Source organism: Enhydra lutris, unplaced genomic scaffold (assembly GCF_002288905.1).
Source record: "Enhydra lutris kenyoni isolate GAN:26980312 unplaced genomic scaffold, ASM228890v2 scaffoldscaffold42, whole genome shotgun sequence".
In the NCBI taxonomy this organism is placed as follows: domain Eukaryota; kingdom Metazoa; phylum Chordata; class Mammalia; order Carnivora; family Mustelidae; genus Enhydra; species Enhydra lutris.
Window position 1 is genome coordinate 11,444,830 of NW_019154126.1, and position 11,771 is coordinate 11,456,600.

The 11,771-nt window shown below is 41.9% G+C and overlaps 1 protein-coding gene across 1 annotated transcript in view; it reads right to left on the bottom strand.

Moving 5' to 3' along the window:
* Positions 1 to 4,008, bottom strand: part of LOC111155542 (minichromosome maintenance 10 replication initiation factor) — an 83,215-nt gene extending 79,207 nt beyond the window's left edge. The window contains exons 1-2 of the mRNA XM_022515751.1: positions 3,971 to 4,008; positions 1,961 to 2,052 (exon numbers count right to left, since the gene is read on the bottom strand). Of these exons, the coding sequence (XP_022371459.1) occupies positions 1,961 to 1,967 (7 nt within the window). The 5' untranslated portion in view covers positions 1,968 to 2,052; positions 3,971 to 4,008. The remainder of the gene's footprint in view (positions 1 to 1,960; positions 2,053 to 3,970) is intronic.
* Between the last annotated feature and the right edge of the window lie 7,763 nt (positions 4,009 to 11,771).

An 11,771-nucleotide genomic window follows, 5' to 3' on the forward strand; every position in this document is an offset into this window, starting at 1 on the left:
GCGGGACTCGATCCCAGGACCCTGAGATCATGACCTGAGCCGAAGGCAGCGGCTTAACCCACTGAGCCACCCAGGCGCCCTGATCTGAGCCATTTTAAAGCAGAGACATTAAGGCTATTTCACACACCCCCTTCACCTCAAAGATAAGGGCTGAAGTACAGAGAGGTCAAAGGCCTGTTCAGGACCATATGGTGAAACAGGTCAGCACAGGAGGCTGACTTAGGATGGAGATCTCTAGGGGTGCCTGGGTGGTTCAGTGGGTTGAAGTTTCTGCCTTCAGCTCAGGTCATGATCCCAGGGTCCTGGAGTCAAGCCCCGCAACAGGCTCTCTGCTCAGCGGGGAGCCTGCTTCCCTTCCTCTCTCTCCACCTGCCTCTCTGCCTGCTTGTGATCTCTGTCTGTCAAATAAATAAATAAAATCTAAAAAAAAAAAAAAAAAAAAAGGATGGCACTCTCTAGACCAGCAAACCAATATTCTTTCCATTACTCTGCATTCTTAGCAGATGGAAAACAGCCAGTAGCCAAACTCATGGCCTAGAATCTGATGAAAGGGTCTAAAGCTTAAAGTCAGAGGTTGCATAATGATTTATCTAAATTGCTGAGTCAATACTCCAACTGCAGGGTGCAGCAAGAGAGAAGAGGTAATCTGGCTCCCTGTGCTCTAGGTGAGACAGCCACATTCCCTCAATAGAGCCAAGAGGCCCTCCTCTGTCTGGCTACCAGCTGTGGAAGACAGCACATCCCAAGAAGAGGCCTTGGCTCATACCACTGGGAGTCCCAGGTGACAAATGTGGCCAAGTGGCTCCATACCCTTCCTTGAACCCATTTTCTTTCATGAGAGCACCAGGTCTAATCCCGTGATACCACCCATCCTGGTTTAACTCAGTCACCACAGAAAATCCTGTCTTTTCCATGTTATGTTGACCCAATCTCCGTGTTTCCTCATTCCATTTATACACTGGACCCTCTTCCTTTTAGATCCTCAAGGACTTAAGCCTATAAGTATCAGCTCTCATCCCCACATCACCCATTATTTCCTGTCTTTTGGAGCATTTCTCTCAGCATACAAATTCATTCTAGTATCTTCCATTGTACCAACTACCTGATATTTTCCTACTTATTTGTTACAATCTTGCTCTCTGTACTAGAATAGAAGCAGGGATTTTGTTCAACCATGTATGCCCAGAACCAGTAAATGCTTTGATTCCATCTGTACTGAACCAGATTATTAACACTATGCTAACCAAATCAATGTTTATTAGATACAATGATTTCTTAGAGAACACATACCATTCACCACTTACTCTCATAACTGTCTCCCAGCAAATAATTATACTTTATATTAAATTAACTGCCCAGAAGGCAATTTTATGATTTTTGGAAACAGGACACTATTATTTTACCAAAGGTACAATCAATGTCACGTGTTATTATAGTGTGAGGAATTTCAACATTTGGTTCTCCTTTTTTGAAAAGGGCAGGGTATAAAATTAGAAAGGACTATAAGAGTTTAACCCAGAGCTAGATAAAACCATTTCAACAGACTTCATTATTAATTGTGAACTCTGAAGTCAAACTGCCTGGGTTCAAATCCCTGCTCTGGCAGTCTCACCCGTGACAAACTACTAACCATCTGTCTTCCAGTCTAAAAAATACAGTTGCTCAGAGGACTAAGGAAGTTAATATAAGTAGGGAAGAAGTTAAAATAAGTAGGGACCTTAGAATAGTGCTTGGCACGTTGTAAGTACATGCCAACTATCATTATTATGAAAGACAATCAATGCTGCCAGGAGATAAAATCCCACCTGACTGAACAAATAACATTCACTGACTGAAGTGAGATCTTCTCTGAACCACTGAGAAAATACTTGAGGGTGGGGTATACCTATTTTCACTATTTTGCAAGTAAAATAAGTCTGTGGACAAAAGGGTGGTTTTCCATAAAATAAAGAGAACTTACCATCCATGCTGTCAAGAGAACAGTTGTGATTGAGAGCTTCGAAGGAGAATCAGGTGCCCAGGAGATGGCAGTAATGTCAAATCTTGGCTAGGCTATGAAATCAACATGGGAAAAGTCACCCTTGATTGTCCCCTCTCTCACATCTCATAGGCAACAAATCTAGGATCTCCCAAATCCTACAGGCTTGAAGCTCAGAATTCATCCAAAATCTGACCACTTCTCATCTCCACCTACCAACACCATCTCCCTTTATCTTGACTTCAAACTATGGTTTTAGAAACTCGGTTGATGTACCCTTTGTAGGGTACTAGATTACATGGATGGGACGGATTATGGACAAGTATTATTGAGAGTGGTCTAAATATTAGGGCTACGATCCCATTTTATTTACTATGACACATGTGATGGCTACCTTATCCATAGCAGTCTAGTGGGTGGTTCTACTCAATTGCAGCCTTAGTCACATCAGGATTTCAATTCAATACTACTCAGCAAAACTCAGTGTTGGCAGAGCTAAGAAGGGTAAAATCATATTATTCTGTGCATTGCCCTTCTTTCATTTAATTGACTTTTTTAGAAAAAGATTTTATTTATTTGAAAGAGAGAGCATGCACAAGGGGAGTGGGGGACAGGAAAGGGAGAAGGAGAAGCAGCCTCCCTGCTGAGTGGGCTCCAAGCAGGCTCCATCCCAGGACTCTGAGATCAATGACCTGACACAAAGGCAGACACTTAAATGACTGAGCGACCCAGGCATCCCCATTAAATTAATTTTAATAACTGCAAGAAAAAAGTACAAATTTTCTAAGCTATTATTTAACTGATGAGCTTTACAGCTAACCTTGGTATGTCTAATATCAAGTATTAATTATGATGCTTTCTTTTTATTCAACAAATATTTCTGTGGAAGTACCGTGTGCACCACACTGTGTTGAGAGTCTCCTGAGAAACCTGCTGGACTATAAGCTTCCTGAGGGTTAGCCAAATGTTGTATTCATCTCTATAACCAACCGCCTTTTTCCCCTCAAAGCTGTGTACTCTACCTCACCCTCACATTCAGGACCACCCAACAGCTGCCATCGGGTCTGTCTCCAAAATACTGCTCTATCTTTTGCCTGAACCTACTGCATGGGCTTCTGGTATTGGTCTCTTTGTTATCTCTTCTCCAAACAGCAGCCACCATAATCTTTTTTTTTTCTTAGTAATTTTCTAGGAACGTACAGTGGATCGTGGTATTCCCTCAATAATAAGTCTTTAAAGGGGGGACCTGGGTGGTTCAGTCCCACCAGCGTCTGGCTTGGCTCAGGTCATGATCTCTGGGTCCTGGGACGCAGCTCCATGGGGTGCTCCCCACTCAGTGGGGAATCTGCTTTTCCTTCTCCTGCAGGAGCTCTCTCTCTCAAATTAAAACAAAACAAAACAAAACAAAACAAAACCCCCCAAAAAACCTCTTCAGTGATTTTTCATTGGTTGAACCAAATTTAAAAGTCTATGACGAAATGGATACTCTGTCTCTCGCCTATTTCTCCTCAGACTAGACTGCCTTCATCTTCCCGAACACACAAAGTGCTCTCAGGCCTCCGGCTCTTTAGAAAGCGCTCCCCTAGCTCCTTCTCATCCCTTCGGCTCCCCCGTAGACATCGATTTTTCTGAGCCTTCCACACCACCCTACCTGAGCGGCCGCGTTGGCACCCTCTCACACCTCATCCTTTTCGCGACTTTACTGCACTTTCCACTGCGGGGTGCTTGTTGTGTTACTCTCTTGAGATTCTAAGCTTCGTGCGCGCATAAATAATTCATAAATAATTTATGTCTGGAGGCCGGCAGAGGCACACATTCAAGGACTATTAGCAAATCATGAATTTAAAAAAAATGAATGTTAAGTCCACACGGCATGCATTTGGCAGGCATTTTTAAAAGCCTTCTTCAGGAAAAAACCAAATCCGGCCCCTTAAGTACAGACGACGGCCCGACGCCTGGCACCTCCCCGGTGCTTCTGAGAGGGGCCCCTACCTTTCGGTCGCTCCTCAGGCGGCGCCCACCAGGCCGCTCGGACACCGCGCTCGCCCAATTCCAGTCTCGCCCGCCTGACCTCCCCGGGCTCCGCGCTGCTCGCCCTCGGAGCTCTTCAAACCTTCCCACAGACCCGCGTGGTGGCCGCCCTCCCCAGCTGCCGGAGGGCCATCCCCACACCCAGACTCTGACTTCTCTCACCCTATTCCGAACCGGTTCGCGTCCTACAGCCAGACCCGCCAAAATTCCAACTTGGCTCCACCCCACCTCTGACGCCAGACGCACGCCGGCTTCAGGCCGCGCTGATTGGCTAACGTCAGCGTTCTTGGAGAGGAAAACCGGGATGAGTTAGCTAAATGCCGACCCTGCGTAGGGCAATCTGATTGGTCCACGTGACGGCGCTCCCTCTTTGTTGGGGGTAAAGGAATTTCCGGTCGGTGAAGGCTTGGGTTCCTTTAGACAAAATCAAGTGTTCTAGCGACCCCCAGCGCCGGGAAGTTTAAGTAGTCCTGTAGGGTATTTTTACTGGCAGTGGAAACTGAATTCCTGACACTCTGTGGGACTATGTCATCCAGTCCTTCTGAGCTTCATTTTCTTTCTGTCAGGTGGAGGGTAACGCCTGAAGCCAAGCCTGCACTTACACACTTAAACAGGGAGCACATTCCAGACGTTTCTCCCGGCCCCACAAATGTTCTGTGTTGGACTGATGCTAGAGAGGTCTGAATAAAATGGATGATTATTTCACAACCTCTTGTGTTCAACTGAGATTACTAGACTCAAACAAAAATCTGGTTCACTTTTAATTCTGTCTAACTTTGGGGAAGTAACCTACGCCCTTGGGATTCTGCTTCACCATCTGTAATATGAGATCTTAAGTCGATGACATTGTTTGATGCTATAGAAATCACTCTTCACAGAGGAATTTGTGGTCCACAGGTTTGGAGAATTTAAACTGGCATTAGACTAACTTGTTAAAGGGCCCTATTCTTCACGGGATATTTTTTTAGTAAAATTCAGACTTTTTTAGGTATTTACATTCTAAAAATGGTGTTTGTACATAATTTTGAGAACTGCCATGTCTACATGCAGGATTATATTTAGCTTCTACATAATTTGAAGGAATTCAAAGCAGAAGAGTTTTTGATGGAACAAATGACCACTTTTTAATTAACTTTTTTTTTTAAGAAAAGAGTTTATTTATTTGAAAGAGAGAGAGAGAATGAGAGGGGAGAAGGTCAGAGGGAGAAGCAGACTCCCTGTGGATCTGGGAGCTGGATGTGGAACTCGATCCCGGGAATTCCGGGATCATGACCTGGGTCAAAGGCAGTTACTTAACCAACTCAGCCACCCAGGCTCCCAATTAACTTTTTTAATTAAAATTTTAGTAATTAACGTACAGTGCAATACTGGTTTCTGGAATAAAATCAGTGATTCATCACTTACAACACCCAGTGCTCATCGTAACAAGTGTCATCGATACCATCACCCATCTCGCCCATCCCCCAACAACCTCCCTCCATCAACCCTCATTTGTTCTCTGTCCTTAAGAGTCTCTTAGGTTTGTTTCCCTCTCTTTTTTTCTTTTCCCCCTTAGCATATATTCATCTGTTTTCTTTATTAAATTCCACATATCAATGAGATCATGTAGTATTTGTCTTTCTCTTTCAAATAACAATTTTCAGTCTTTTTTTTATCCTCCTCTCACAGGCTCTATTCAGGCCCTGCACCACCTCACTAATTATTTCATGTAAGATTGTATCTCTATCCATTGTGTTTGCTTTCATTTTCAGAAAAACTAAAATCAGCTTTAGGATGATGAAAATAAACAATCTGGATACCATCTACACTGATTTTTTTTTCTGTGTCCTAATGGAATATTAATGCTGCTTATTACCTGAGCTTATTATATGGACCAGGAATGGGAATAATACCATTTTTGAGAACTGCTAGTGTTGAAAAATTCATAGTAATGGAGGAACTATTGTAATCAAATTAAAGAAAATTAAATGCATCACTACATCTAATTATAAAAGTTCATCATAGACTTATTGGCCATGATGCAGACATTCCTAGACCAATCTGATTTGCTTTCCAATGCTCTTTCTTCAACCTGACTTTCCAGGTCCACTTTGCCCCCAAATCCATGCAAGAAGTAAAAAACAGTACTGATCTAAGCTCTCAAACTTTCCTCCAGTGAGGGATCGAGGCATTATTGGAGTACAGTGGTGATTTTGAGAAAGAATTAGGAGAGTAGATTCAGACGCACTGATGAAAGGGAGGGAGGTGGAAAACACAAAAAGGAGTTTAGGGTGTTTTTTGACGCAATGCACTGAAGTAGGGAACACAGGAAACAGAATAGGTTTAGGGCAGAAGACAGACTTGGTTTCAGCTTTCAGAATGAGGTATGAAAGACATGGATTTAGAGAAGCTTTATCTCCAGATCTGGGATTCAGAAGAGAGGTCTGCAATGCAATGGTGCTGATCTTTTTGGCACGGAGTGATCGCAGACCCTTTGAGAACAGAACAAAAATATTTTTCCCCCCAAGAAAAATGTAGCCTCACACAGTCAAGATTTTGTCTACTTTCTGAGGGGATTCAGATATTTTCTCAAAGACACTCTTCCAATTAAGAACTTCTGGTGTAGAAGGCCGGAGACGTGGGAGCCAGCGACAGAAGCTGAACAGGAGTGGCTGGAGTGGTTAGGAAAGCAGTCCCATGCTTAACCCTAGGCCTGGGCCTGACCTTCATCTGACCTTATGCTGGTCCTCTTCTAGTTGTGTCCCTCCCCACAGTGTGAGGTGTCCCAGGGCTAAGGGATGCACTCATCCAAATCCTGGGCAACCCCTTGTAGCCAAGCTCTCATTCTGGGATCCTGGGACTTTTTCTTACCCCACGGTTCTGAATCTGCTTTGAGGCCCAGTAAGGCCCCTTCCCCTGGTTGTCCTTCGAGGGCGAATCCCTCTGTCCAAGGGGTCCCTAGTTGGTGGTGGGTTGCAGGCAGAGTGGGACTTAAAGGGAGCTTGACTAGCAGGCCCCAGTGTCCCCACACTTGGAGAAAGTCTGCCAAGTGCTACACAGAACTGAGTCCAGGTGGAAGGAGAATGAAGGTTGGCAGGGCTGGGACCATGTTTCTGTGTGAAACTCCAAGGAGACTCTAAGCTTGACCTCTAAATTTTAAAACTCTGTACCTTGGGTCTCTGTTTGTATTCCGGCTCCAGAGTTTTCCAGTGTAAGGAGTGGGCCTGCAGGAAAGAGATGGCTCAGGATGCCAAAGAAGGAGAGTGGTAAGAAGGGAATGGCAAATGTCAGTGGGACAGCAGGGCTTCCCCAAGTCTGGCTTGCCAGAGCAGCAGCTGCAGCAGCCCCTGGGAGCTTGTGAGAAACCAAATGCTCATGCCTGAAGCCAGACTTTCTAGATCAGAAACCAAGGGTGGAACCCAGCATTCCATGTTCAGTCTTGTGATAACTGCATCTTTCTATAGCAGTGGCTCTAAAACTTTAGAGGATACCAGAGTCATGAAAGGCCTTTAAAACACATCACAAAACCAGAAAGGGAGAAGTTAGTGGGCTCCAGCCTCCTTCCCCCAAATGCCACTGGGTGGGCCCTATGGCTCAGTTCCTCCCTCATCACCCCTGCTGGAAGTGCTCATTCTCCAGGTCCGTGTCCACCCGTCCCCCATCTTACAGATTATCTTTGCATCTCCTGACCTCACCCCCTCCTCCACATCCTCACTTCTGTGACTCTCCTTGACCTCTGGGCACCTCTCTCTTTTTTACTTCTAATTGATCTATATCCCATCTCATTCACTCCAATCCATTTCTCTTACTGCTCTTGATTATGACAAATTCTTGGCCTGCATTTTCCCTGAACAAAATTTGTCAAGGCCATCAGTTCCTGTACTCACAAAGTTCTTGCCACTCAGGAACTTGAATTACAGACTTGAGTTCTGCCTACTTTTCCTTGAATCTCAGCTCTCCTCTTTCCACCTGGAATCAGCCTTTCTTCCAACCACACTGAGCTGGGACTTTTCTCTTCCTAAATATTTTGGGCTCTGGCATGCCTCAGAGCCTTTGCACAGGCAGACCCCTCTGCTTGGAGAGCCTGAACCCCTGGATCACCTCCTACTCATCCACTCAAGCTCAGTGTAGGCATCACCTCCTTGGTGAAGACCCTCTGACCCTTTGGACCAAGGATGGTGCTTAGCACAACTTGAGACTGGGAGGGCACATAGAACTTTCACACTGCATTATGGGCGTCTTCTGCTGCTTCTCACCGTGGTGTCCACATCTGGAGACAAGGGAACTGTTCTTGTTCATCTTTCTATCTCTTTGCTGTCTTCCCTCCTGCTGCTGGTGGCTGGCACACAATAAATGTTCCAGAAAGAAAACAAATAGAGTATTTCCTCCTTAACAAGTCCTTTAGCATCTGGAGGGTCAGTTTCTTTCTCTGGAAAGTGCTGAGATCAGGATGTGGATTCGAGGCTATTTTAGGAGGGCTCAAATGAGAATTTCCAGGACATTTTCACACACCAATTATCAGCCATAATCACTTCCTGCCTCAGGGTCACAAGAGGTTGGACAGAGATGTGGTCCATATTCTAAGAACTTACAGTCCAATGTGGGGGATGGGACATATGCATAAAAGATAAATAACATAAGGTGACAACCAATGAGCTCCAAAATTGCTGAAGGGAAGGGAACAGACAGATGAGGTAGAAACATTAAAATGCAGTGCAGAAGATGAACACCAGTCAAGAATTATATTCTGTAAGCAGTGAAAGGATTTGAGCAGGTAGGAGAGGAAGATCAATGTAAAGAGAACAGAGTGGCTAAGTGCTTAGACTTGAATTAATTAAGACTGTTGTTGTTAACTGCCAGCCACATACTAACTGTGCAACCTTGGGTCAGTTGCTTAACCCGTGTCTCAATTGACTCACCTGCAAAACAGGGCTAGTGATAGTTATTTCATAGGGCATTTTGAGGATTAATGAGAAAAACTTGAGAATATCACATAGTGCTTTTCAATCAACCTAGTGGCTACTTTAAACAATGGGGTATGTTCCTCCATCTAGTTACCTCAAATGATGCTTTCCATAAGGAAAGCCAATGAAACCACCAGCCTTGCTGGTTTTAATTAATTCATAAGATTGTTCAACATATTTCTTCCTTGGTTTTGCTGGGTTTATAACCCAGCTAATAATATAATAATAACAGTTATTATTATTATTATTATTATTATATGTGTAATATATATTGTAATACATATGTAAAATTATATATTTTAATATATGTGATATATATGTAAAATTATTATTATTATATATGTAAAATAAATTTTACCCATAATTATGGCTCTGTATATTTAAAAACTGCTATATAAACCCATCAACTTATGGAAAATTTCTGAATGAACACTTTTTGTATATTTCTCATCTTTGCAAGTACTTAGCTAGAAAAAAGTAACAAATTACTCAGTGATGACTAGCATTTTTTGTAACAAGAGTACATAATGTTATTTCAGTAATTTCTAAAAGGACGAACTCAGTCAAAGGATTCAAAAGACTGTAAAATTATCTCTACTTTTTGTTTGCTTCTCAGAGCAAAGCGGGTTTCTTACCTTTCATTGCTCCCCTAAGACATTTGAATGTTGGTTCACAGACTTAGTTCCTGTTATGCTTAAAAGGGGCAACTAGCTCTTGTATCAGTTTTCCTCCATTGAATTAATGATGGCATAATAAATTTATTTCATTAAAAGCAATTCCAAGTTAGCCTTTTTATTATGGGTCAAATGGAAGTGTTAGCTAACCTTCCCAAGAATCTTGATTTTATGACATACACAACATATTTTATGTTCATATGAAATAATCTTGTGCTTCAAAGTTATTTTTTTCATTTTTGTAGAAAATAATGGACTTTTTAAATTGTTTTTAAAAAAGATTTTATTTATTTATTTGAGACAGCCCAAAAGCAAAAGAGATCACAGAGGGAGAAGCTGACTCACCGCTGAGTGGAGAGCCTGATGCGGAGCTCGATCCCGGAACTCTGGCATCATGACCTGAGCCAAAGGCAGACGCTTAACCAACTGAGCCACACAGGCACCCCAAACTTTATTTTCTGGAACAGTTTTAGGATTACTGAAAAACTGAGTGCAAAGAATAAAGTTCCCATAAAGCCCCTTCCACACACAATTCCTCCTATCACTAACATATTGCACTAGCTGGGACATTTGTTATAAAGGATGAGCCGATACTGATACATAATTTTTTTTGATACATTATTTTTAACTGAAGTCCACAGTTTACATTAGGATTCACTCTTCTGTTTCACATTCAATGGATTTTGACAAATGTAGCCATCATCACAGTATCATGCAGAATAGTTTCACTAAAAATCCTCTGTGCTCTCACCTATTCATCCCTCCCTCCACCTAACCCGGGGCAATCCGTGATCTTGTCTCCATAGTACTGACTTTCCCAGAATGTCATACAGTTCAAGTCATATAGCATGTAGACTTTTCAGACTGGCTTCTTTCACTTAAGAGATATGCATTTAAAGTTCCTCCATGTCTTTTTGCAGTTTGATAGCTTATCTCTTTTTAGCATTGAGTAATATTCCATTGTATGAATGTACCACAGTTTATTTATGCATTTGCCTATTGATGGACATCTTGGTTGTGTCCAAGTTTGGGCAATTATGAATAAAGCTATTGTAAACATTCATGTGCAGGTTTTGTGTGGACATAGCTTCCAATTCATTTAAATAGATACAAAGGACTGCACACTTAATTTTGCAAGAAACTACTGAACTGTCTTCCAAACTACCATTCTGTATTTCCACCAGCAGTGAATGAAAAGTTTCTGCTATCTCACATCTTCCTCAGCATCGACTGGTGCTGTGTTTTGGATTTTAGCCATTTTAATAAGTGTATGGTGGTATCTCATTGTTTAAATCTGCAATTCCCTAATAACATGTTGTTGAGCATCTTTTAAAATGTGTTTACCAAGTGCACATCTTTGATGACATATCTATTATCTTTTGCCCATTTTTAAACTGAGTTGCTTTCTTATTGCTGAGTTCTAAGAATTCTTTGTGTATAGAAAAAAAAAGAATTCTTTTAATTTTTTTTCTTTCTTTTTATATTTTGATACCAGTCGTTCATCAGATAATGTGTTTTATAAAGACTTACTTCCAGTCTGTGGCTTGAGTTTTATGTTTGTGAAAGGTATAAGGTCTGTGTCTAGATTTATTTTTTGCATGTGGAGGTCCACTGTTTGTTCCAGCATCACTTATTAAAAAATACTATCCTTTCTCCATTGAATTGCCTTTTCTCCTTTATCAAAGACCAGCTGACTACCTGGGTCTATTTCTGGGCTCTCTGTTCTGCTCCATTGATATATTTGTCTATTCTCTCACCAATATCACAATTTTGATTCCTGCAGTTTGAGAGTAAGTCTTGAAGGCAGGTAGTGTCTGTCCTCCAACTTTGTCTTTCTTTTTCAATATTGTGCTGGCTATTCTGGGTCTTTTGCCTCGCCATATAAACTGTTAGAATCACTTTTTCAATAACTACAAAATAACTTCTTGGGATTATATTAACTCTGTAGATCAAGTTGGGAGAAACCAAAATCTTGATAATACTGAGTATCCTTATACAGTAACATGAAACATTGGTCCATGTATTTAGTTGACTTCTTTCACCAGATCTTATAAAACATATTGTATTAGATTTATACATAAGCATTTAGTATTTTGTTACTAATAAGTTATTGTTACTGTGTTTTTAAAGTTCTAACCATTCATT